General features: G+C 43.3%; 1 protein-coding gene across 1 annotated transcript; it reads left to right on the top strand.

The window, feature by feature from the left end:
• Positions 1-11: 11 nt before the first annotated feature.
• PXMP2 (peroxisomal membrane protein 2) lies at positions 12-26,340 on the top strand. Its single transcript, XM_073630984.1, has 5 exons — positions 12-452; positions 13,068-13,184; positions 16,795-16,957; positions 19,399-19,518; positions 23,752-26,340. The coding sequence occupies exons 1-5, from the start codon at positions 334-336 to the stop codon at positions 23,818-23,820; spliced, it is 588 nt and encodes a 195-aa protein (XP_073487085.1). The 5' UTR covers positions 12-333; the 3' UTR covers positions 23,821-26,340.
• The last annotated feature ends 1,228 nt before the right edge of the window (positions 26,341-27,568 follow it).

Here is a 27,568-nt window from a genome sequence, read left to right as displayed (position 1 = left end):
CATTGCCCTGACTTTACCTCACTAGACCATGCCACGGTTCTCTAACCAATCAGCTGCTCCCTACCTAGGGATCGTTATCAAAGCGCAGGAGTAGGAAAAAGTGGAAGAGGCCATACGTGTCCATACGTGTTATAGCCCACATGTGTACATGAGTGCGGGGACGGAATGAGCCTCTGGATATGTAATACACACCTACGTACAGAAATAGAGCGTAGGAGTACAGTCCGGAGTAGAAGTGGGCGGGGACATGTCAGAGGGGGCACGGCATTTATGGGAGGGGCTTAGGTCTGTCTGGTACCCGCCCCTTTACTACAGCATTTGCAGGTGTGAAGAATGCCAGGCGCTTCTAAGCCGATCCGGGAGCTGGCCGATGTGCCCCTACACGTACGGCTACTGAAGACCTACCTGCAGCTCCTGCACAGCCGGCCTGTCCTCACCAAGGCGATCACCAGGTAACCTGACACTTCCATATGGTATACTGGGAGTCCTATAGCTGTGCGCAGCCTATGGAATTAGGGTGTGCACCCCAAAGCTCAAACACTTACTACCAATCACTCACGATGTTCATTCAGAAAGGGATGGGGTGGTAAATTAAATACTTACTGGCCCTTCACGTACTCCCCCCAAAAACATGCATCAGCTGGGGGGATAGGAGAAGAGGGAAGCTGGGGGTGGGGGGGTCAGGTCAGTAGGGGGAATCTGTTCTGCACAGGGTGTGCCTGGGCACACCTGGCACACCCTGTGCGCACGCCTATGGCTGGGACTACTGGTTCCGCTGCTTACATACAAGGGCTGTATTGGTGGACTATGATATGGAAATAGTCTCCTTCAATAAATGATCAATTTCTTTTCCAGTCAATCTCTCCCAATAGGAACAATTGTTTTTTAGTTGATAGCCAATTCCATCACTATGACACATGCGGGGAAGGGGATTTTGATCAATATTTAAAGACAAGCCCCACTCTGGAAAAAATAAAAGTCAACCACTACAAATACTGCAACTGCTGACTTTTAATATTAGGACACTTACCTGTCCTGGGATCCTGTGATGTCAGCACACCGAGCCGCATTGTCAATCAACTTCAGGTGCAGGTGACCGCATTGTAAGTAAGGAAAACTGGCAGCCGATTTGCTACTGCGCATGCATGAGTTGCGCTGCGCTTTCTAAATGGTCCCACCGTCTTTAGGGACCGGTGTGTGTGTGTCTCAGAAGGCAGCAGGGGGAAAGAGGAGGAGAAATGCTCAGATCACTGCAACGGTTTTAACCAGAATTGGGAGTCAAAACTAGGTACCCGCTCCCCCCCCCCCCCCCCCCAAAAAAAAGTGCCAAATGTGGCTGTGGAGGGGGGCAGGGTGTGAACAAGCAGAGCTTTACCTTTTGAGTGGAGCTCCTCCTTTTTAAAGTGGTTGTAAATCTCAGACCTGAATTCTGAACAAAGCACATCCCTCAATAGCTCAATATTGTGTACTTGTCTCACTCCAGAGCACTAAGCTTCATTTCTGTCTGCTGATTCATTCCTCTGCTATCAGCATGAATCACTTCTAACACCAAGAGAAAAGAGTTTTCCTGACACCAAGAGAAAAAAGGTGACAGGGGAGGGAACTCCAGCCGATTGACATTCTCGACTCTCTTCTTGTGTGCTATGTGGAGGGGGATGTGTCTCTTCTATCCAATCAGCTTTCTGAGCTCTCCTCACTGAGCTTTGCAGAGTGTAACTTTAACTCTATATGCCCTTTTTTCTGATGGCTCAGACAAGCTTTATAATTTAGTACTTTGAGCAGATGAAGAGAAGACTGCAGATAAACAGGTGCAACTCGTGTAGAAGGATTTGTTTCATCTCTGTGTATCACCTGAGATCAGTCACTTCACTGGGTATATGGAAGGGTTATCAACCACTTTAAGATACAATTGCAACTTAAAGTTGTAAAACCTCAAGGTTTTTGCACCTTAATGCATCCTATGCATTAAGGTGAAAAACCTCCTGTGATGCAATTGCCCCCCCCCCCCCAGAGCCCCCTTTTTACTTACCTGAACCCAATCGTTCCAGTGACGGGGATGAGCGCACCAGCTTCAGCCGCTGTCTCAGGTCCTGATTGGATAGATTGATAGCAGTGCAGCCATTGGCTCCTGCTGCTGTCAATCAAATCCAGTGACATGGGGGACAGGGCCAAGTCCTGCTGTCATTGGTGGCTTTAAGGGGTTTTTAAGTAGTATCGCTCTTCCCATAACACACTTTCCTGGATAAGGCTTTAGATGTAGCGGGTGCTGCAGCAACAACCAGCTAGAAGTGGAAACATCACAGATCAAATGCACATATATCACCAGCACACCACAGATCGTCAATTACATCCAAATCTTTATTGAAGAATGGTCACATCACAGAAGACATAGTGCAATGTGAGGGGTTTCACACACACGCTCCCAGGGGTTGATTTACTAAAAGTGGAGAGTGCAGAATCTGGTGCAGCTCTGCATAGAAACCAATCAGCTTTTAACATCAGTTTGTTTAATTAAAGAGTAAGTTCACCTTCACAGAAAAATCTGTAAGGTGAACTTACACAGGACCCCCTCCTCACACCAATCAAACCCAATCCCCCCCCCCCCCCCCAGTCATGCTGACTTGGATCGCAGCGATCTCCAACTAATCAGAACACGCGTAGCCCGTCCTGTCAATGGGGAAAAAGACACGTGAACGCCGAGGGGATTTCTAAGCCCCGGACCCCTCAAGCGGCTATACCAGGGCTCAGAACGGGAGATCGCCACGGAACAGGTCAGCGGGGGTGGGGGGTCGGGGTGTGAGGAGAGCGTCCTATAAGTTCACCTTACAGATTTTTCTGTAAGGTGAACTTACACTTTAAGCTTTGACAAAAAAAAGCTTAGAAGCTGATTGGTTTCAGTGCAGAGCTGCACCAGATTTTGTACTTTTCAGTTTTATTAAATCAATCCCACAGTGTAAAGATCTGACAACCCAACTGCTGACTGTCATATGGAAGCAATCCGGCGGCTAGGCGACTTTGGGCCCCCTCCCCCACGCACCACCAACATGTTTCCTGGGCTCCACACACCCATCAGACCCAGGAAGAGCATGGCGGGTGCCACCGAGTAGAGGGGAGGCATATCAGCAAATGACCCACTTGCTGACATGCAGGGTGGTTAAAAATCGATGATTTAAAAAAATAAATAAGTAAATACATTTTTTAAAAAAGTATTTAGAGTAAAAATCTAAAGTTAGTGTTCTATTTAAGATGCATTAAAGCGTTCCACCCAAAAATGGAACTTCCACTGTCCGAATTTTTCCCCCCCTCCGGTATCACATTTGGCACCTTTTTAGGGGGGAGCAGATACCTGTCTAATCGAGGTAAAAGAATCTTCCAGCAAAAGATTACTGCAGAATCCGCCATGATCGACGCCATGTCCGCCCCTCCTCCGCCGCCCCCGCTGTCTTCTGGGATACACAGAGGTCCCAGAAGACACCACTCAGAACGCACAGTGCAACTCGCGCATGTGCAGTAGGGAACCAGGCTGTGAAGCCACAAGGCTTCACTTCCTGATTTCCTTACTAGCAATGCCGGAGCTGAGGAACGGGTCGGCTTCAGGTAAGGACATTGTGGCACCCTGGACAGGTAAGTGTTCTTATTTTAAAAGTCAGCAGCTGCAGTACTTGTAGCTGCTGACCTTTCTTTTTTTTTTTCTTTTGTAGGCGGAACTCCGCTTTTAATAATTTAGTTTGATTCAGCATGAAATGGAGCTTAGTTATGTAGCATGAGGCTGTATATTCTGTAGACTTGTGCACAACGGCAAATTTTGTTTATTTTTTCGGTTTGTTGTCATTCGTAAAATACATAATTTCGTTCTGTTATATTCATTATCTTATGTTAATTCATTTTCAGATAATTCGTTATCTCTGTAGAGTGTCGATATTCGTTATACTGAATCTCGAATCATGTCGAATTCATTTGTTATATCCGCTATAATTTCTTTCGTTATAGTTGAAATTCGATATTTGTGTGTGTGTGTGTGTGTGTGTGTGTGTATATATGTGTACATACATACATACATACATACATACATACATACATGATAATGATTCGTAGTTTGGAAAGTCGTTTGTTTATTGAATCTTTTAACACACACAATGACAATATCTCTTCTCCTCTGCTCAAATACAATACAACATCCTTCTCACTCAGTTCTCAGGAATGCACTTTGCCAGTAATCCAACCTCCAGCACAAAATGAATCAGCTAATTGGACTATAAGATTTACTTTGGGCTGACCTTTTGTTTCATTAGATCTTTAACAAATTACCGAATCATGTCGAATTCATTCGTTATATCCGCTATAATTTCTTTCGTATTAGTTAAAATTCGTTATTTTTTTATTTGGATGCATCCGAATGTGTGAAAGATGCAAAATTCGTCCGACTTTCAATTCGTTACGAAACAAATTGCACATGTCTAATATTCTGCAATATTTACATTTTTGGTAAACTCATTCAATGAATCCAAGCTCTGGACATGCACTGCATTGATGCATTCACACAATTTCACAGCAACCATGAGATAACACAAAGTTCAGGAATTTTCCTTTATCCCATTGTTTTGCAACTATGTACATTAAAAACTGTATGATTGTTTGAAGAGAAATGCATCTGTACCCCACTCTAATGCCCCGTACACACGGTCGGATTTTCCGATGGACAATGTCCGATCGGAGCGTGTTGTCGGAAATTCCGACCGTGTGTGGGCTCCATCGGATATTTTCCATCGGATTTTCCGACACACAAAGTTGGACAGCAGGAGATAAAATTTTCCGACAACAAAATCCGATCGCGTCAATTCCGACCGTGTGTGGCCTGTTCCGACGCACAAAGTGCCACGCATGCTCAGAAGAAATTCAGACACGGGACAGCTCGTTCTGGTAAACTTAGCGTTCGTAATGGATAAAGCACTTTCGTCACACTGCAATGTTCAAAATGGTTTAATACAGCGCACTCTCTTCTTTATAATGTGACAAGAATTAAGTCGTTTTGATGCTCATATTCACACACACTTCTCACAAACTTTTTTCGTTACTATTTATCGGGATTCCCTCAATATATTTTGATTTCTCACATCTGACAACATATTTTTTTTTTTTTTTTTTAGGTTTTTTTACTTTAATGTAGAATCTTTTTTTGTGTTTCTCTTTTTATTTTTTTTTTTTTTTTGGTGATTTGGATTTGTATTCCCGAAAATGTTTGTGTGTTTTTGGTGACAAGTTCCACAACACCACTAATATGTTGTTCTATTTAATCTGTAGGAGATTGTTTGGTGTTGTTGTCCCTTGTTAATTTCACATTGTACTTTAGAAATGTACCTGAATACTCACCAACAAACTGTCCTTTTTGGATGAAAACACACACAGGAGAGTAGAATTTCCCGAAAAATATTTTATTAAGGGCTCACAACTAAACAATGAGGGAGGCAACGCTGGAGAAACTGCAGAAGTGGGCGAAGACTTGGACCCCCAGGGCAGACATCAATTATTTAAAAGTAAAATTAGTGGCCTGAGGAGTCCTTATCTAAGGGAGGGCAGTCTGGTCCAGAAGTCCCAGAGATCTGGAAAGCAGCAGATGACATGTGTGTCCCCAGGCTGTGGTCATACGAGAGACTGCATCTTCTGTCAGACCAGACTGAACCCAGGGCAATCACTCTTTGGTCTTCCTTCCACGCTTCCTTACAGGCTTTGGCTGTGGTGGTGGAGTTGTGGCAGCAGGAGGAGGAGGAGGAGGATCGTCCCTCTCCATGACATCTGTCTTGTGTGTCAGTTCCCCACTCTCCCCCTTACGTAGGACTTTATAAATCAGGTCCTCAGAAATCTTGCGTTGGCCCTCCTGCATGCCCTGCAATTTTATGGCAGCCATGCAGGCAAAGGCCTCTTCAGGACTGGGGAAGGCTCGGAGGGACGCCGAAGCCTCCTGGATCAGCCTGTATGCTGAATCCTGCACGGGACTCGGAGTGGCCTTCCTGGCCCTTTTATATGGCAGGCGGAGGGGAGGAACCTGAGACTCAGTCAGGCTGCGACTGGTCCCAGGCTTCTCCTGGCTGACACTTAGCCCCGCCTCCTCCTGGCTGCCACTAATCCCCGCCTCCTCCTGGCTGCCACTAATCCCCGCCTCCTCCTGACTGCCACGTTCCACAGCCTCCTCCTGGCTGAGGTCTTCCTGTGTATGAAAAAGGGACATAGTTTTAGTTTTTTATTCATCAATCACACACAATTTTCACCTCCTGACTGCTGCAAATTGAATGTTAACAAATATAACAGACTATCCTTCTGAGCCCAGCAGTTTTCATTCTTGTCCCAATTTTGGGTGCCCACTACTGTCTATTGATATGTAAAACACTTTTTTCAATCAGCAATTAGTGATCAATAATAACCTCTAATAAACATCATTTATTGATTGACCAGAAATCTGTAGAAGAATGCTATACCTGACTCCAGCTGGGCTCCTCCACTTCTTCCTGGCTGGAAGGCCCAGGTTGGACATCGGAAGCCTCAGCTGGGGTGGAAGGAAGCGTGGAGAGGGATTCCCTGACTTCAGTGTGGTCTGACAGAAATCGCAGTCTCTCATAGTACCACAGCCTGGGGACATAAACGTCATCTGCTGCAGCTCCGGATCTCTGGGAATCTGTGACCTTCTTGCGCTCCCTAACATAAGTGCTCCTCAGGCCACCAATTTTAGCTTTTAAATAAGGGATGGTTGCTGTGGGGACCACCGGCTTCACCAACTCCAGCAGTTTCTCCAGCGCTGCCTGCCTCTTCTGTTTGTGGTTATAGTGGGGGTGTCTCACCTGCCACAGACAGGGCAGCTCCCTGTACTTGTCTATGAACAGGGGCAGGAAATTGTGGTCGTTGAACCCATCCATTTTCTATGCAAGACACAACACAAGACAAAGCCTAATGTCAGGCCAAACTCCCCTAATCTTGTTACAATATAGGCTTCAATTTCGAAGCAGTATAGGGCCAAGTTTAGATCCTACCTTCGTTAGCACGATCGGCGTCTCCGATGCTCCTTCCTCCGCTCACAGATCGTACGTAAGACGCGCGCGTTACGATTTATACACACTGCGCATGCGTATAACTCCGCCCGCCCCTGACGTTCTTTCTATTCTATTCCCCGCCCCTTTTCGTTCGGCGCAGTGGAGGAAGAGCACATGGCGGAGAGACAGCAGGATCCTGAGAATTGGAGCAACGAGGAGGAGGAGGAAAGGCCGGAGCCTGAAACGTCCAGATCCAGAAGGAGATTAAAGGACTCAAATATGTCCTTTGGGGAGATGTTGGAAATGGTGGACATCTTGAAGAGGGCCGACTATGATGGAAAGTATGGGCCTTACCCCAACCCCAATGTCCGAAAGGCCAAGATCATGGCGAAAGTGGTCAGGAGTCTGCACCGGAAATTCGGGGTGCGACGATCGAAAGATCAGCTCAGGAAGCGGTGGTCGGACCTGAAATTACGAGAACATGAGCAGTACAGAAAGATCCGGAGAGTGCTGCAAAAAGTAAGTAGTTGTGCTGTGTTCCTATTTTTTTTGTATTTATTACGTTCGTGCTGCTCCATGTGCTTTTTTAAGAACTGTTGTACAGTTTAAAATGGCAACTTTCATGTTCATGGGCACATTATTCGTTCGGATCACACATTTTTTTTGCGGACTAGAAAATACCATTGTTTAGGCCATATGCATTTGGCCACCATTTTGAGGCCCTATACTTGTCTTCAAAGAATTGGGTTGTGTAGATGGCTTTGTTACTAGAATGAAATGCAGACTAGATTCTGTGTAAGGAGAGGACACTGAGCAGCAGTTTTCACATCTGGACACTGGAGCACTAGTGTGGGACCCCAGAACACCATTTTTATTAGGGGGGCCACACAGGTGCTCCAGTGTATACTATAGGGGGGGCTACATCTGTGAAGCTTGTACTAAACAGGTAAAGTATTGCAGCTTGACAAAGGGCACTAAAAAAGCTACATCTTGGAACTCTGCTAAAATATATCATTGTACCCCACTTCCAAGCAATGTTTCATCTTTATATAGTTCTGCCATCAAATATCTGTGTGCTAATTATACCATTTTTGTTTTACATAGGGGAGAAAAGACTCGGAGGACACCCCTCATCCGAGGAGACCAGAGCCCTCCCCCTCTGGAAGAAGGTGAAATCCCCCCAACACAAGATGAGCAGGAGGAAGAAGACGTGGTGGAACTAGTCACCACAACAGGTGAGTGTCTGCGACTACAGGCTCAGATAAGAGATGAATGGCGGCATATTTTTTACACCTAATTTATTTTGGGGTTCCTCTCTTTTTAGGTGATCGTGAGGTTGTGGATGAAGATCCTTTCACATCAGAAAGTGCCCAGATTGTGATTGGGGAGATCATGGGGTGTAATTTACAATTGGAAAACATCAAGCAAAACATCAATGATGTTATTCCAAAATATAAAAACATCATTGATGTTTTGGGGCGAGTTTAAAGCCCCTCCAAATCACTTTCTTCTTTTGTCTGCTACAATGTGCGAAATGTTTTGTGATTTTTCCCAAAGCCAAATTTGGAGGATGCACACAGTGTGCCAACATGTGCTATCTGCCATCACGGGAGATCAATGGGCGCATTTTGGGGGTGCAACCCCTTCCTCAATAATAAAGTAGCGGTGAGGAAGGGCTTTCTCCCCCAAAAACACGCCCCTTGATCCCCCGTGATGGCAGCTAGCACATGTTGACATTGTGAAATTTGTGTGCATCTTCCAAATTTGGCTTTGCCAGGGGCGATTTCCCCCCATCTGAACGCAATATCAAACACAGTTCCTAAATACTCATGTCTGATATTGCCTTCCAGTTCTACCAAATGTGAACTTTGTAAGATCAAGATTTGTGTCTTTCTTGTGGGTTTTACACAGGCCTGTTTTCTATAAAATGGACATTTTGATTTTGGATAATGACACCACAAAAATTGTTATACAACAAACATGTTGGTTTGTCAGAAAAACCTTTGGTAAATGCACATGTGATTGTGCAGGTAATAAAAAGATTGTTCATCAAGAATGTGTGGATTATTGTCTCAATGCTACAACACTTTTGGGGTGATGTAATTGTTTTTTATGAGAAAATGGGGGTTATTTCCTAAGGGAAATCCACTTTGCACTACAAGTGCAGTTTCAGTGCAGTTGCAAGTGCACTTGTAGTGAAAAGTGTCTTTGCATTTAGTAAATAACAGCCAACAGTGCTTTGTATAAGGTTACACAATCACGCCATTTTCTGGACTCCACACATTTCTGTCAGGGTCAGCTCAAACAAACACAAGCAGTAAATGTCCACAAAGAAGAGCCTGGGGGGGAGATGCCTGTCGAGAACTTCAAGTCCTGCAGACTTCTCCCTGTGGCCAAATACCGCAGGGTAGCGACCAACCTCTGCTCCGGAGTGATGGCTTGCCTCATGCAGGTATCCTGCCTGCTGATATAGGGGGTCAGCGAAGCCAACAAACGGTGAAACACGGGGTCTGTCATCCTGAGAAAGTTCCTGAAATCATCAGGATTATTCTCACGGAGCAAAGGCATATGACAGAACTGGTGACGCTGAAGCAACCAATTCTTGGTCCATGAACTCCTCCTCACCCTGTTCATGGACTGGACCTTGTGTCAAGGTCAGGACCCCAACACCAAGCCCCCGCACAGCACGAACTCTACGAGGAGTACGCATACGAAACATGGCTAGAAAACGGTCGGCTGCTCAGAACGAAGTAACAGAACGCACTGAAGAACAGCAAGGCCTGTGAAGAGCGACCTGAAAAACAGCAACGAGCGGGCAAGATCACACAGAAAACTCTGATACGAACTGACTGCACGCACTGAAGAGCAGATACAAACCCACAAGCACAAACTGAACGTCAGAAAACGATCTGAAAGCCACGAGTCTGAAAAAGCGCGAATCGTCTCTCACCAAACTTTTACTAACACGAGATTAGCAAAAGGAGCCCAAAGGGTGCCGCGCTTGTTCTGAACCGGCCTTTTCTAGTCTCGTCGTACGTGGTGTACGTCACCGCGTTGTTGTCGATCGGAAATTCCGACAACTTTGTGCGACCATGTGTAGGCAAAACAAGTTTGAGCCAACATCCGTCGGAAAAAATCCTAGGATTTTGTTGTCGGAATGTTCCGAACAAAGTCCGACCGTGTGTACGGGGCAATAAGTGTGAGGGGGAAGGGCAAGCAGTAAAAATGAAAGTGAAATCTTCTAAATCATGTGTCTTGTGCTCTATTCCTCCCTTGAGGAGTAAAATGGCAGCAGGCTGTAAAACGAGACCCAGTTTGGGAATATTTTTTTTTCCCTGCTGACGGCAGAGAGGAGCAGAGAACACACACACACACACACACACACACACACACACACACACACACACACACACACACACACACACACACACTATAATTTTTATAGAGCATAGGTACTAGGACACAGCTTTTTATCTGACAGAGGGGATGATATACAGATCAGCTCATTTTGAAGCAGTGGGTAGTAGAGCAGAGCAGCGCTAGTGAGAGATGACAAGCAGGGAGGGGGAAGAGGAGGACAGAGGGAGACCCGAGAGAGCTGCAGATAGCAGCGTATGACAGAGGCACATACACTGACAACAGTGTCAGGGCTCAGCAGCCCCGATATATTGTGGTCAGTGTACAGAGGGGAGGGTAGAAAACTGTCAGGATCAGCCAGGTATTTCAGATGATGCAGGGGGGCCAAAATACACAGCACAAGTACTGTGCTGTATAACATGCTTTAAAGGAACAGGATCTTTATTTTAGTTTTTGTTGGGTTAACAAACACTTTTTAAAGATGTTAACTACCAGCAAGAATGAGTCCTTACATTTAAAGAGCACCTGTCCTTTCAGATCCATCATGGCAGCGTCTGTTAGTGGGCATCCACTCACCTGCTGCCGCCACGTCCCTCCCTTGTGTCACTGACACATCACCAGCCGTCCCATTAAAGTTAATGGGACTGTCGGTGAGTGAACAGCGGGTCAGAGGAGGAGCCGCTGCAGGATGTGACAGTTGCTCTTTAAAAATTATGATTTAAAGCTGGGTTCCCACTTAAAATAAATAAATAAATAAAAGTCAGCAGCTACAAATACTGCAGCTACTGACTTTTAATAATTGGACACTTACCTGTCCAGGGTCCAGCGATGCGGGGGATCGAAGCCACCCCCCCCCTCTGCTCGGCGGCGCCGGCATTTTTACCGTGGGCGCCCAGCTGTGGCTTCACAGCCAGGCACCCACTGTGCATGCGCAAACCGCGCCGTGCGGTGTCACTGGCTGCGCAATCATCTAAGACCGGTCACGTGTCCCAGATGATTGATAAGAGGGAGGGGGGGGGGGGAGGCGATCTCCCTTCCTGCGCCGAGGGAAGTGACATCAGGAGCCCAGGCGCCGAAGGAGACGGATTACGAGGGACCCCCTAGCAACAGGCATTTAGAGGTGAGTAAAAAAAAAAAAAATTTCCCCAAATTGTTTTTTCTTTTTTTTTTTTTTTTTTTTTTTAAGCACATTAATATTTTTTATTTTTGGGGGTGGAACTCCACTTTAAATGGTGTCGATTTTAAATCAAGCCTTTTTACTAGTGATTTAAATCAACTTGATTTAAATCAAATCCACCCTACTGACATGTGAAACTTTTGGACCTTAAAGAAAAATTTCACCCCAAAATGAGGAGTTTCACTCTTCCTCCCCCACCTCACCTGCCCTGCCTATTTTGAATTTTTTTTTTTGGGGGGGGGGGGGCAGGTAGCTATTTTTGACAGTCCCACTTCTCCTTCCCCCGCAACTTAATAACCCATTCAAAAAATGCAGCGCGCCTCGCACATTCTCAGTGGCCAGCTGGCTGTGAAGCCGCAAGGAGTCCCTGCCAGCCGCCCACAGTTAACATGCCGGGGACGGAAGACCGGTGAGGAACTGACCTGGGTGAGGAGGGCGCTGGATCATGGGAGAGGTGAGTGGCTGTTTATGAAAAATTAGCTGCTACAGTATTTAAAGCTGCTGACTTTTAGGAAATGATTGAAGAACCGCTTTAAGATTATAAAAGATCTACTGACAACATCTCCCCTTCAACTGGGAAATAATAATCCCCAGTGAATGGTTGCTTTCTCAATGTCTCTTTCTTTGTGTAATGCTTGATATAGGAGAAAAAGAGTATAATACATAGTGCTCTCCAAAGATTTAAATAATCAATATAAAAACAAATAATTCTGTCACATAATGTAGTGCACCCAAATCATGCAGGCATACAAATCAGTAATTCATCTGTGGGTCCTCCTGTGCCTCCTAACTCCACCCTACACATTGCATCATAGAGGACTTCATCAGGGATATGGATTAGGAGATGTAATGTTACTGTCTTTATATTGAGGCTCCTGTGGCATTTTCCATTATATTCTTTGTCTTTTGTTCAGTTAACATTAGCGCGTCAGTTGAATTCACAGATTTAGTTGACTAATATAGAAATGAGTCTCAAAGCCATGTCACATTTCTCCCCCCCCCCCCCCCCCCCCCTATATATACTTTGCATGATTTGCTCTGATTTGGTTTCCGCAAATTTAATCGACATGTTAACATTGCCTTGGCATCACCTGTCAACTCGCCATTGAAATCAAGAGGACCGCTGCCGCCGCATCCATGAGCCAAATGATTTGGTTCCTGATTTAGGTGAAGTATTATTTTTTTTTTTTTTTTTTTTTTTTTGTAAAATCTCCCTTCTGATGGGAAAAAACAGGCATCCAGGAGGCAAAAGTATCGCCTTTAGACAGCCTCTGAAAAGTGATCCATCCCCAAATTGCTTTTCAGAGAGGAGGCAGGGACTGCTGGCCATGTGAGGCCTGTTTTAATGTAAAAAACCAACTTATCACATAAGTAATAGTAACTGATCTACTTACTTTTTTTTTTTTTTTTTTTACTTTTCCTTGAAAAAAAAAATGTCTTGTTTGTGACATTTGTTATTCTTCTGTGGAATTTTAATTAATGATTGACTGTGAAATAACTTGTCCCTACAGTGGAATTCTGTCTGCTTTGGGGAACCTGCTTTCACAGCACATTGAGCAGAGGCGCAAAAGTAAATCTTCAGCCAAAAATGTGGACCTGGTCGCATTTCTTCGTTTTGCCTCCTATGGGTGAGCCTGCCAGACTGGTGTATTTGGAAGTCATGAAATATTGGTTTACTGAATAAATGTAATCCATTGCTGCAATTCAAATCAGCCTTTACTTGTTAAATTACATTAAATCGCCAAAACCCCAACTGTTAAGCCCCTTTCACACTGGTGCGGCGCTATTCGGCCACTAGCGGGACGGTTTTAACCCCCGCTAGCGGGCGAAAAGGGTTTAAAACTGCCCTTTGCCGGCGGTATAGTTGCGCTGTCCCATTGATTTCAATGGGCAGGAGCGGTGTATACACCGCTCCCTCACCGCTCCAAACATGCTGCTTGCAGGAGTTTTTTTAACGTCCCGCAAGCGCACCGCTCCAGTGTGAAAGCCCTCAGGCTTTCACACTGGGGACACAGCAGTGCCTCTTTCAGGGTGCTTTGCAGGCGCTATTTTTAGCGTTGTAGCGCCTGCAAAGCGCACCAGTGTGAAAGGGGGTCTTACTGATATTGTAGTTGACCACGTCTAATCACAGCATTTTAAAACTGAATAATGGACTGCTACACAGAGGTTACAAGCTATGACTTCTTAACTTGGTTGCAGCAGGACCTACTTCTTGCTGAACCAGGCCTATTTGTCATACAGTGAGGACAGAAAGTATTCAGACCCCCTTAAATTTTTCACTCTGTTATACTGCAGCCATTTGCTAAAATCATTTCAGTTCATTTTTTTCACCTCATATTGACAGAAAAACACAGAATTGTCATTTTTGCAGATTTATTAAAAAAGAAAAACTTAAATATCACATGGTCCTAAGTATTCAGACTCTTTGCTCAGTATTTAGTAGAAGCGCCCTTTTGATCTCTCTCTCTCTCTCTCTCTCTCTCTCTCTCTCTCTCTCTCTCTCTCTCTCTCTCTCTCTCTCTCTCTCTCTCTCTCTCTCTCTCTCTCTCTCTCTCTCTCTCTCTCTCTCTCTCTTCTCTCTCTCTCTCTCTCTCTCTCTCTCTCTCTCTCTCTCTCTCATACCCACATCTTGATTTTCCTTTTAGGCTCCGTTCACATATGCTGCGGCCGTGGGTCACAGCATGGGGTCCAGTGCACCCCTCTTCAACCAATTCATGTGCCTGAATTTGACCAGAAGACTCACAGGATCCTTCTTCAATGTGGACCTCGGCCGCCCCGGAGCTGTGTGAACTATTGAGAGCCGGTTACATTCTTCTGTCATGCGAATTGGATGTGGAGAAATCCGCATCCAATTCGCGTGTGTGTGTGAACCCAGCATTAAATAAATGTGTGCCTAGCACAATAGTGTGTTTTTGTTTAATTACTTAGTTCCTTTAAGTTCATAGTTTTAAAGGTACTACTCTTCAGATGCAATTCAAAATCTGACAGAGAAAGAAAGGAAAGGTGTGTGTGTTTTTTTTTTTTTTTTTTTTTTTTTTTTTCTGACAGCCAACATTTGTCTTTTATCTATTTAAGGGCCCATTCACGCTTGTGCGACTTGTCATGCGACTTTAACGTGACAAGTCTTGGCCCATTGTTTGCAATGGCACCCATTCAAATCAGTGAGACTTATGAAAAGCTGCCTGCACTACTTTGGTGTGACTTTTGATGTGACTTTGGTCCAGAGAATGTAAATTCAGATAAAAGTTGCTCCAAAGTTGCACTGGAAATCACATGGCTTTGGAGACATGCTAATGTGAATAGAGCCTAACAGACAGTGGATTCCTGTGGCAGGAATCGCAGGTGTATGAGAACAGCTGTGGCTGGGGAAACCTCTACAAAGCGTCAACAGGGTAGCAGGAGCTGTGGTTGTCTGCTGCATTTTGCATGCATTTGCACATCCTGCGGTTAGGCAAAGATGAGTGATCCTGGGCACAGAAAGATTGCCCAGGCTGACGATCTGTCAGCTGCAGTTAATACATGCCGACATCTATGGCTCCTGTCAGTCTATCAATACTTTGTACGGGCTCCATAGCCGCAGCTGTTAGCATGCACCTGTGATTCTTGACGCAGGATTCCACTGCCTGGCCCTAATCGTTCATGTGAATATAGCCTTAAGCTGGTACACACACTTCGTTTTTTTTTTTTTTTTTTTTTTTTTTTTCTTCCTGGAACCCACCTGGTTATCTCTGATCAGAGACGCTGTACTAACCATGGTTAGTACAGTGATCCTCCCCCGCTGAGCTATTGTGTTCTGACAGGGCAACACCCCACCCCCCCACCAGAACACTCAGACCAGCGCTCTCTGCTATTGGCTGAGAGCACTGATTGGGAGTCGGTCGAATGCTGGTTTTCCAGCATGCACATCCAAGAGAAGACAGAACGGCCAGCTTCTGTCGGACAGACCGTCATACGCTCAAGCAGAATGTTGGTCGGTATTTTTTTGTACCGGCAAATGTCTCCCGTCATTCTGCCCGTGTGTACGGGGCTTAAGGCAGCCCATAGATGAGATGTGAATGGGGGAATCCTCCCCACTGAGCTATTGTATTCTGACAGCAGGGAGACTTCCTCACCATCAGAATACACTGATCAGCATTGCAGGCTATAGCCTGCAGCTCTGATCGAGTGGGGTAAACCCAACAGGACGGGTGTACAGAAGTCAAACTTTGGCTAGTCCCTGCTTTACTGGTTGCATTTCAATCCATGTTTGGCTGGCGTAAGGCTGGGCTATAAGTAGAAATTTAAAAGTATTTAACCCAAAACCCAAAAATGTATTGTATTGCAGCTTACCAATCACTAGAAGTAGTGTCTGCATTCGTTTTTTTTTTTTTTTTTCCAGCCAGTAACACCTTCTGTATTAGCGTATCTCCACTCCAGATGGGGTACTGGGGGCACCTTTAGGCTGCATTCACACCTGAGCGTTTTCAGCTCGTAAAACGCTCATCTCAAATGTTCCAAAACGCCCAACAAGCAAAATCCCATTCATTTACATGGCCCCTGTTCACATCTAAACATTCTGTCGTCTGAAGCTCAAAGAAGTACATGAGCTTCTTTTTAGATTACAGGCAGATTACAGACTCCAGATAATACTTTTTAAGCAGGTTTTTAAGGTTTACATAAATAATGAATTAATGTAATCTATCTGTCCATAATATCTTTATGACAAGAATCAAACTGGTAGCCTTAGCTGGCCAAAGTTGATATCTTACATTCCAGTTTTCTTATGTTTTTGATTGTATGCTATTTTTACAAAACGCATTATATAAATTACACAGTGTGACAATGACTGTAGGTTAAAGCCCAAGTGAAGCTTCAGCCCAAACTGTATAAATGAAATCTGGGTGCAGCAGTAAGTACTAAGTAGTAAGAGTTGAGAAGAGCAAGTGTTGCTGATTGGAGAACTGTGCATCATGGCCTCTGATCTGACATCAGGGGACATGTCGGACCTCTGCTTTCACACAGAGTGCAACGGTCCAGCTCTGCAGTGTGCTCCCGGGAAGGACTTTTTGGCTAGGCTTGGTCGGTGATTTATTGAAGGGGAAAAAAAGGAAAGGTGGGACATACAACTGTTATCTATTTTGCTGCATCCCGATTTCATTTATACAGTCTGGCCTGAAGCTTTAATTGGGCTTTTAAGGATTATAACAAATCTGCATGTTTTTTTTTTTTTTTGTGTTTTTTGTTTTTGTTTTTTTCTAGATTGTTTTTCACAGGTCCTCTATCTCACTACTTCTACCTGTTCCTGGAAAACGTGATCCCTTCATCTACACCAATGGCAGGTCTTCGTCGCCTGCTGTTGGAACGTTTAATAGTCGCTCCAGCCTTTCTATTTCTCTTTTTCATTGTGATGAACTTCCTGGAAGTGAGTGCCTCTTGCACTTTTTTTTTTTTTTTTTTTTTAATGTTTTTACAAGCCTCTGATTTGGGGAAATTTAAATTAAAAATTTGCTTTGTTTGGACAAACTGTATTTAGAAAGACTTCAAATATATATAATTCCAATCTGTTTTATACTTATTCCTCCCTGCTCCACTCGCAGATAAACTATTAAAGTATCAAATAAACCTGTTTTGACAATTTTAGTCATTTCAAAATTGAGGAAAAGCAATATAAAAGGAAAAAAGGAGGGAACAAGTAAAGGTAATATAAAGAAGCAGCACCATCCCCAAGGTCTCATTGGTCGTACAGGTCTGATTGATAGATGTTGTATCCAAGGGTCCTATGCTTTTTGTTTTTTCACAAAAACGTTTTTTTGTAATAATAAAACGGGTACATGAAAGAAGGAAAAATGACCCAGAGGGCCTAAGTCAACAATTTACAGAGTAGACCTAATGCATGGGTGGAATGTAAATCCAAAAATAGTGTACAAAGAATTTATAATTGATAGGAACAGGAATGTATACTCAGGGTAACCGGATATACAACAAATGAAAGCCATAGAATATGTAGACCCAAGGCGGGGGTTTACCAAGAGGTTTACCGGCGGAAGAACGTCATGTAATGAGCCGGAGTCCCGATGCGATGGGGGGGCCCAAGCATTTGGAAAACAAAGGGGCAGTATTCTGGTGTAGTATGCATAAAAAGGGAGAGGAGAAGAACTTGACAGTCAAACTCCTCAAGGGAGTCTGACTAGCCAAGAGTTTGAGTACCAGCAAGAGAGGAAGAAGAAGAAAGGTTAGGAGGTAACGGAAGGGTTAAAGATGTAGGAGGGCGAGTTAAAGAAGAGATGCGATGGAAACGGCAACAGAGAATTGCGGGGGAGAAAAGAGAAAAAAGAAAGGGAGGAGAGAGATGGGGGGGGGGGGGATAGCGCTAAAGGGCCTGAGAGAGAAATGGAGGGAGAGGGGTATCAAGTACAAGCTGTGTCACTTGCTTGGCATCCTGCCCACCCTCTCCATTCCCGGCTCCCATATCTCTATAGGAGTGACAATAATGCTAAGAGAAACCCGGGGATAATAACCAGGAATTCTTGTATCTGTACGATTGGGAGTGATCCTAATTAAGCAGTCAATCAAGGGGGGTCCCCATAATGGTAAAATTATAAATACAGCGCTCACAAACAAAAGCCCATAATAAGTGATAACAAAAAAGATAACGTTCATACAAAACTTAGTTAGAAGAGTTGAAGGCCACTATCAGAGCAACCTGGGCTCTCATAACACCTGAGCAGTGCCAGAAATTCATCGACTCCATGCCACGCCGCATTAATGCAGTAATTGAGGCAAAAGGAGCTCCAACCAAGTATTGAGTATTGTACATGCTCATATTTTTCATTTTCATACTTTTCAGTTGGCCAACATTTCTAAAAAATCCCTTTTTTGTATTAGCCTTAAGTAATATTCTAATTTTGTGACACACGGAATTTTGGATTTTCATTTGTTGCCACTTCAAATCATCAAAATTAAATGAAATAAACATTTGAATGCATCAGTCTGTGTGCAATGAATAAATATAATGTACAAGTTACACCTTTTGAATGCAATTACTGAAATAAATCAAGTTTTTCAAAATATTCTAATTTACTGGCTTTTACCTGTATACCATACTCGCATTCCAAAACCATATCAAATCTGCCTATCCTGCCTCTGTGTTCTCTCTGCCCCCCTTCCCCTCTATCCACCCCCTATATCTTACTATATACCTACAATGTTAATATTCGATTATATTTGGATGCTGTTGATTGTTTTACTGCTACTAAGAAACATAATGTGCTTACACTTTGATCCTTTAAACTATCCAATGTTTGGAAAGTTCATTGTTATTATACTTATTCAGTACGGTTATGTAAACCTGCAGCTCCAATTTTCCTGTGTCAGTGAGCAGCTGCTGCACGGGAGAGGAGGGAGCACCGACCACGGCTGGGCCATGAGAGACTATGGCTGATGTCGCAGCTTCTGAAATTTCCAGCTGTTGTCAAGTGCTCTCTTACACAGAGCTGCAGGATCACATGACTAGAACGGATTGAAAATGGGTAAGTATACAGATATTTTTATACAGGTTAGGCATAATGGGTAGGAGGAGGGAACATTTTTTAAGAGCAGGTATATAGCTAGGGGTTTCTTTCACGTTAATGGCAGAAATATTTCTTTTGCTGCTTTAAAAAAAAAAAAAAAATTTGTTCTACTCTTTCAGCAATTTTAAAGGTTTTAAGCTGGATAGGAATTAATAAATAAGCAATTCCAGACTAGTCTTTGCTTTTAAATGCTGTTTGTGTTTGTTAGAAGGTGAAAGCACTTCATTGCCATAACTGTTTAATCATGATTAAAACCATGACCCATATGTACTGTTTCCATTCTGCCCCTTAGGGCAAAGACCTGAACTCTCTTAATAAGAAACTGAAGGACAGTTACTGGTCAGCTCTGAAAATGAACTGGAAAGTCTGGACTCCTTTTCAGTTCATCAATGTGAACTACATTCCTGTACAGGTAAGCAACATATATTAGGGGACCCTTATCAAGTATTTTTTTCAGCCCCTTGTAATAGCAGTAATATTAAATTAAAAAAAAAAAGTGTTTTTAAAAATGTGTGATCTAATGCAACAAAAGTAACAAAAAAAAAAAATTCAAAAGCACCTCTGTCCCTCTTTGCACACACATAAAAATGCATGTGTATTTAAAAAAATTGCACAACACGTATTGGGTATTTCTGCACATGCCAGAGTGAGAGAAACATTTCTAGATCCCTTGTTTATGGTTAACTCTAAACTGATGAGCTGTAAAAACATTCAAAGTGTCTATTGATGATAATTTTGCCTGTGAAAACTCGACACTCATATTTTATTTTATACATAAAATAAAAATGGGGATTAAATTCTGTTTGTGTGCGCTAAATTTCTAATTTGTGTGTTTATTTCTAAAAATATATCGATTTGATAAACAGTTGTGCAAATATAGTGCAGAATACCAAATTGCATTGACTATTTTTGTATTCAACTGGACCTCTGAGTTCAGAAAATCTATAATGTGTTGGGGGTTTTAAGTCATTTTATAACCAACAATGCAGATTTAAACAAAAAAAAAAAATGCTCCAGAGGGGACGTTAAGAAATCCAATTGTGAGAGATTTATAGGGCAGATCAGGCGGTTTTGACTGGCTTCCACTTTTGCACCTACTTATATATTTGTTACATGTTCCCTTTCACATAGCTTAGCTTATTTAACCACTTCAATACTGGACACTTTTACCCCATTCCTACCCAAGGAAAATTTTTCAGCTTTCAGTGCTGTCACACTTTGAGGCTGGGTTCACACCATTGCGACTTGGATGCAGGATCTCCACATCCAATTTGCAATAGCAGGAGATTTTGACCGGCTCTCTATGGAGCCGATTCACATATCTCCGCAGTGGGTCCAGTGCGTTTTGCAGAAAAATGCTATGTGTCTTTTGGTCCGTTTCAGGACTGAATTCGGGCTGAATTTGGACCTGAAACTGTGAAACAGCACGCACCGGACCCTTGTTGTGAGCCACATGTGGCTCATATGTGAACCGAGAATTGCGCGATCAAGCAACACTGTACCCATATGAAATGTTTATCATTTTTTTTCACACAAATAGAGCTTTCTTTCGGTGGTATTAAAACACTGCTGGGTTTTTTATTTTTGCAAAATAAACGGGAAAAAGACGAAAAATGTACGGAAATGTAAAAAAAAAAAAAAAAATACTTTTTTTTCGTTTCGGTTATAACATTTTATAAATAAAAAAAAAATATATATATATATATATATATATATATATATATATATATATATATATATAAATTATATGCCCACTGACAAAGAAATGATCAGTTTATAATCTTAATGGTAGGTTTATTTTAACAGTGAGAGACAGAATAACCACAAAAATATCCAGAAAAACGCATTTCAAAAAAGTTATACATTGATTTGCATTTTCATGAGTGAAATCAGTATTTGATCCCTTATTAATCAGCCAGATTTCTAGCTCCCAGGTGTCTTCTATACAGATAATGAGTTGAGATTAGGAGCACTCTTAAAGGTAGTGCTCCTAATCTCAGTTTATTACCTGTATAAAAGACATCTGTCCACAGAATCAATCAGATTCCAATCTCTCTCCACCATGGCCAAGAACAAAGCTGTTCAAGGACGTCAGGGACAAGATTGTAGAACTACACAAGGCTGGAATGGGCTACAAGACCATTGCCAAGCAGCTTGGTGAGAGGGTGACAATAGTATTCACAAATGGAAGTAGCACAAAATAACTGTCGATCTCCCTTAGTCTGGGGCTCCATGCAAGATCTCACCTTGTGGAGTTTCAGTGATCATAAAAACGGTAAGGAATCAGCTCAGAACTACACGGGAGAATCTTGCCAATGATTTCTTGGTGACTATGGTCCCAGCTGCCTTGAGACTACGCAGTGAAGGACTGAAATCCTGCAGCGCTCGCAAGGTCCACCTGCTCAAGAAAGCACATGTACAGGCTCCTCTGAAGTTTACTAAAGAACATCTGAATGATTCAGAGGAGAATTGGGTGAAAGTGTAGTGGTCAGATGAGACCAAAATCGAGCTCTTTGGCATCAACTCGTGTTTGGAGGAATGCTGCCTAGGACCCCAAGGGCAGGTTATCGGCGAGTACCTGCAAAAAAGTATCGGTACTCATACTCTGTGTTAAAAAAAAGGGTATTAGTGCAGCCTTAATTATAACCATAGGCGTGCGCAGCCTATTGCGTTAGGGTGTGCACCCCAAAGCTCAAACACATACGTGTGTGATTATATAGCTGCACCCAGTCTTCAATTTAGTGCAGTGGGATCTCGTCATCCCACTGACCAACATATAAGAAAAAGTCCAGAGGATTCCTGCACTTAAAATTTCTTTATTGAACCAAAGTTCAAACAAACGTTACATAATGTGTAAGTTCAATTGATAAGCAGCATTTGTTGGCACTGATTGGCATGGCAAAATTGGTTGGCACTGATTGGCATGGTAGCATTGGTTGGCACTGGCAGGGGAGAGGGGGAATTTCACACACGGCCGACAGTGAGGCTTGCCAGAGCCGCTCGGTGTGTGAAACTGTCTGCAGCTAATGTAACTACTTGCAGGGAGAGAGATCACAACTCAGCCGTGATGCTGGGGATGGGCGGGACTAAGCAGCTATCAACACCAGCCAATGATTGGGCTGCCTAAGGGGGCGGAGCCACAAATGTGGTGGCCCGCTCAGACTCCATCTCATCGGCTGGTGTTTGATTGCTGTTTGGTCCCGCCCTCCCCCGACATCACGACTGAATTTTGACAGCTGATCTTTCTCTCTGCAAGCAGTGACATTATCTGACAAATCACACACTCAGCAGCTCTGGCAAGCCTCACGATCTGGAAAAAATATAGAACAGCGCTAAATCTGACCACATCCAAATGAACTAAAACACAGTGCTGTGTAAGCCCAGAATTAAGTGATAAACCTAAACAAATGGGTATATATCCATGGTTAGTATGATCAAATGGTGCCAAAAACCATATTAGAAACAGTATGATCACGATCTGCTGCCTATGAAACTGTTTCACAGGCAGCGGGGGTTACACACAACATTTCGGGGCAGATCTCGGGAGACAGGATGGGTGATTAGGGTGTGCCCAGGCACACCCCCTACGCACGCCTATGGATGAGACTAAAATCAAGCTCTTTGGCATCAACTCAACTCGCTGTGTTTGGAGGAGGAGCAATGCTGCCTGTGACCCCAGGAACACCATCCCCACTGTCGAACATGGAGGTGGAAACATTATGGTTTGAGGGTGTTTTTCTGCTAAGGGGACAGGACAAATTCACCGCATCACAGGGATGATGGATGGGGCCATGTACCATCAAGTCTTAGGTGAGAACCTCCTTCCCTCAGCCAGGGCATTGAAAATGGGTCGTGGATGGGGTATTCCAGCATGACAATGACCCAAAAACATGGCCAAGGCAAGAAAGGAGTGGCTCAAGAAGCATATTGAGGTCCTGGAGTAGCCTAGCCGGTCTTCAGACCTTCATCCCATAGAAAATATGTGGAGGGAGCTGAAGGTTCGGAGTTGCCAAACGTCAAAACCTTAATGACTTGGAGAGGATCTGCAAAGAGTAGTGGGACAAAATTCCTCCTGAGATGTGTGCAAACCTGGTGGTCAACTACAAGAAACGTCTGACCTCTGATTGCCACCAAAGGTTTTGCCTCTTAGTCATGTTTTGCAAAGGGGTCAAATACTTATTTCACTAATTAAAATGCAAACCAATTTATAACTTTTTTGAAATGCGTTTTTCTGGATATGTTTGTTTTTTCCGTCTCTCGCTGTTAAAATAGACCTACCATTAAAATTTATAGACTGATCATTTCTTTGTCCAGTGGACAAATGTACAAAATCAGCAGGGGATCAAATAATTTTTCCCCTTACTGTACCGGCAGTGATCATGCCGGGGACGCACACAAAGTGTGCAGTTGTAGCCTTACTATATAAAAAGCCAATAATCCAACTCCATAAAGGTGTATAAGAAAATCAGGCTTTTACATCATATGTTACAACTCATTATGCCAGATTCTTGTGACAAATGTTACAAATAGACCCCTATATCTCTAAATTAATGTCCAATAGAATTTTCTAATTGAGAAAACAACTGGTGCTTTTATTTGGATAGATAATTAAGCAATCTCTTTTTTTTTTTGTTTTGTTTTTCAGTTTCGAGTGCTGTTTGCCAATATGGTGGCCTTCTTCTGGTATACATATCTGTCGACAACCAGGAAATGATTTGAAAATTACAGTTTTTTGGGGTTTTTTTTGTTTTGTTTTTTTTTTTTTTTATTGATCAATTTTGAAAAGTCTAGAGGCAACAACAGAAATTGCTAAACTTCCTCACCAGTTTTTAAAGCTTTCCTCCACTGAAAACTGATCATTCAGTTTGGGCACTTTGATCAGTAGAATCACCTGCCAGCTCCCTCAATCTTTTATCAAGGGTCTTTTAGGGAAAGATTTTCCTGCAGTCAATTGTTGCCACCGCCTCCCAGGTGGATACTCCCAATTATTATTTTTTCCACGTTGTGGAAACCTACAAGGTGAATGTGACCCTTTTCATTTGACTTTGTAATGGCTGCTGTGAGAGAACTTGATGATCACCTCAGCATATGAGAATTCAGCATAGGAGTCATCTATCCTGGAAACCAAGCGGAACTAAATATCTGGCTGCAGTTGGACTATCATTTTTGCCTCAGCACAATTCTCAGTAACACAGTCACCAATAATGTAATAATGGTTGGAAATGGATAATGCATTATGAAATAAGATCTGCTTCTCTCTCTGGGGACTTTTTACCTCTCGTAATACCTCAGAAACACCTAAAGATGCCACACACTAGTTACAATTTTATGTTAGATCAGCAACATTTACCAATAACGAAGGACCTACCTAATTGGATACCACATACATTGGTCATAGGTGTGCTCAGCATATTGCATTAGGATGTGCACCCCAAAGCTCAAACACACATGCCTTTCTCTGCAGCCATAGCTGCACGGGACAGTGAATGAATGGGAAGTGCTCTGTGCTGAGCAGTTGCTTGTTCAATCACAAACCGAAGCATAGTAAACAAAGTTTACTGTGCTTTAGTTATGAACACAGGGAGTGAGTGTGTTCATGTAGAACAGGAAGGCGCTGGTATATTACATATTTACTAGCCCTTACCCCATTCTCCATCCTAAAACATCCCCAGCAGTAGCTGGGGGGAGAGGAGAGGAGGGGAAGCCAGCAGCACTGTAGGATGGGGGGGGCAACAGGGGGAAAATTGGCACTGCATGTAGTGATTAGGGTGTGCCCTGGCACACCCCCTGCACAACCCTATGTTAGTGGTTTAAACAGACACTTACACTATTGGTAAGGAAATTCTTCTTCTCTTTTTTTTTTTTTTTTTTTTTTTTTTTTTTTTTTGCATATAGGAGCTAGGTGGCAAATTACAAAGTGTTAAAATTTTGATCTTGACATCTCTTAACATATGTTACAAAATTGCACCACACTGAAACCTCATGTGCTATATTGCATACTATAATAAATTAAACAGAAAATCCCAAAGTTAATGACTCTGCTTTACAGCTGTAGGTAGGCATATGGACTAATTTAACTATGTAGTTCATAATAAATTAATGGAACCCAATATGCCCAGCAATATATAAAGTTTCTCATTTACATAAAGAACAATAGATAATTCTGATAATTTAGGGGCTTTCAGGATTGCAGTTTGTACATGTGACTTTTCTGTACTTGATCGTATATGTTTGTATATATGTATATGTCATTTTTTTTTTTCATCCAGAACGTTATCTCAGGACAATTGTTTTATGCAAGGTTTTCCTACAAGGGGCATGGCTAGGCTCTGGCCTCCATTCCACAAGCAAGTGCCTGGGATCTTGAGTGTGAAGCTGCTACCTCCTATGGTCAGAATGTTAAAGTATTAAACCCAAAAGCAAACCTTTATTATAATGTAGCTTACCAATTCTTAGATGTGATGGTTGTATTTGTTTCCTTTTTCCTTTTTTTTATTTATATTTTTTTCTGTTTTCATATGGCGATTCAGACATTCAGATTTGCGAAAGCACAAGCTCTCCAGCAGAATGTACCAGTTTATATGGATGAGACAAACCTTTTAACACTGACAGGAGAGATTAAAATGATCAGATTTTATTTATTCATGCAAAACCTTTTATCCCAAAAGGAAAAAAACTGTTTGCTGGTACTGCTTAAAAAGTGTGAGCTGGAGTTTTGCTTCAGTTTGTTAGTGTATCTAAATCTGCTAATACATTTACCACTACCCCACACAGACTGACAGTGCTGCTGTCTGCTGTGCCTCCTTTTCTCCTTCAGCCAGAGTTGTCTCACTAATACAGGGGGTGTGTTACTGGCCAGATCACCGGAGGAAAAAAGCCAAAGAAAAAAAAACTGATGCAGCCACCACATCTAATGATTGGGAAGCTGCAATATAATACACATTTGGTTTGGGGTTTAATACTGCTTTAACTCTTGCAATGTCCTTGTTTTTTTTAAAATGACTTGCTTACATATATGGCTCACATTAGTTACAGTACTGTAGATATTTAGATGCAGATTTGTTTCTTCCATTTCTAAAGATCAGGGGAGAACGGACTAAATGTAGAAGAAAAAAAAAAAAAAAAAAAAAGAATTCTGCAAATCAACTGATATATAGTGGTGAGTGTTTGCACCTATTAAATTAAAATGTGAAGTCTTTTTGAATGTTTCTAACAATAAACATTTAGCACTTTCTTTTTTTTTTTTCTCTTGTTTTATTTGCCAAATTTAAATAGGCCATATATATGAAATGAATGTCAGCCGATGTTGGGCTACAACAGTCTAATTGCTAAGGAACAGACACTGCTTGCCAACCATTGTGCAGGATAAACTATCAATTGGTCAACATAGCCTGATCGCTGTTGTTCTCCCAGTGATAATTCACTGCTGAAAATGTATCCTACTCATGCCCTTCCCTTTTATGGATGAACATGAAGCTAGCCAAAACAACCATGAAGTGTGGATCATGCTTGCTGTGAGAGACCTCCCGTACTCGAGAAGAGTAAGTCTGCCATATAAAAGTCTTTTGATACCAGCACGATCCAAGGTCCCTTATCCCAGTGGTCCCCAACCTTTTTGGCACCGGAGACCGGCGTTGTTGAAGAAAATTGTGCCAGAGTGTCACTTTCCACGTCGCCTGCCTTCAGATGCAGCTTGTCACTTGCCACGTCGCCTGCCTTCAGATGCAGCTTGTCACTTGCAACGTCGCTTGTCACCAGATGCAGCTTGTCACTTGCCACTTCGCCTGCTTTCATATGCAGATTGTCCCTTGCCAAGTCGCCTGCCAACAGATGCATTTTGTCCCTTGCCATGTCACCCACCACCAGATTTGGATTGTCACTTGCCATGTCACCTGCCATCAGATGCAGATTGTCATTTGCCATGTCACCTGCCACCACATGAAGATTGTCACTGCAGTGGTGGCAGCACAGGTGTGTGCATTAGTTCAGAGGCAAGCCTGGAGTAGTGAGGGAGAACAGCGTTAAGGGGGGGGCGTGGGTAGCTAGAGATGATCTCATCTCTCTGCTCCCCTGCCTCACTTCCAGCAGTGTATCATGTTCTGTCGCGCTATGTCGGCGGAGGAGCAGTAATGCGGGCAGGCAGTGAGAGATGATCTCAGCTCTCTGCTCCCCCGCCTCACCTCCAGCATTATAGCAGCCTAGCTGTGAGCGTGGAAGAGCGGCGATGCGGGCGGTGAGAGATGATATCATTTCTCTGCTCGCTCGCCCCATTGTGAGCACGGAACAGCGGTGATGCGGGCGGTGAGAGATGTCATCTCTCTGCTCGCTCGTCAGACAGTGCAGCCTTCGTGGCCCGGCTGCAAACAGGCTGCGGCCCAGCGATGGGCTGCGGCCCGGGGGTTGATGACCCCTGCCTTAGCCCACCCAGTTGTCGAGGCATCAGTGTAGGGTGAAGAGAAGCA

Source organism: Aquarana catesbeiana, linkage group LG01 (assembly GCF_042186555.1).
Source record: "Aquarana catesbeiana isolate 2022-GZ linkage group LG01, ASM4218655v1, whole genome shotgun sequence".
In the NCBI taxonomy this organism is placed as follows: Eukaryota; Metazoa; Chordata; class Amphibia; order Anura; family Ranidae; genus Aquarana; species Aquarana catesbeiana.
The sequence above is the reverse complement of the archived record's forward strand: the minus strand, read 5'-3'. Positions and strand labels throughout refer to the sequence as shown.

Excerpts from the sequence above, each read along its gene's own strand:
- PXMP2 (XM_073630984.1), top strand. The coding sequence starts at position 334 with ATGCCAGGCGCTTCTAAGCCGATCCGGGAGCTGGCCGATGTGCCCCTA. Across the intron at positions 453-13,067 it reads CTCACCAAGGCGATCACCAG|TGGAATTCTGTCTGCTTTGG; the intron begins GTAACCTGACAC and ends TTGTCCCTACAG. Across the intron at positions 19,519-23,751 it reads TGAACTACATTCCTGTACAG|TTTCGAGTGCTGTTTGCCAA; the intron begins GTAAGCAACATA and ends TTTGTTTTTCAG.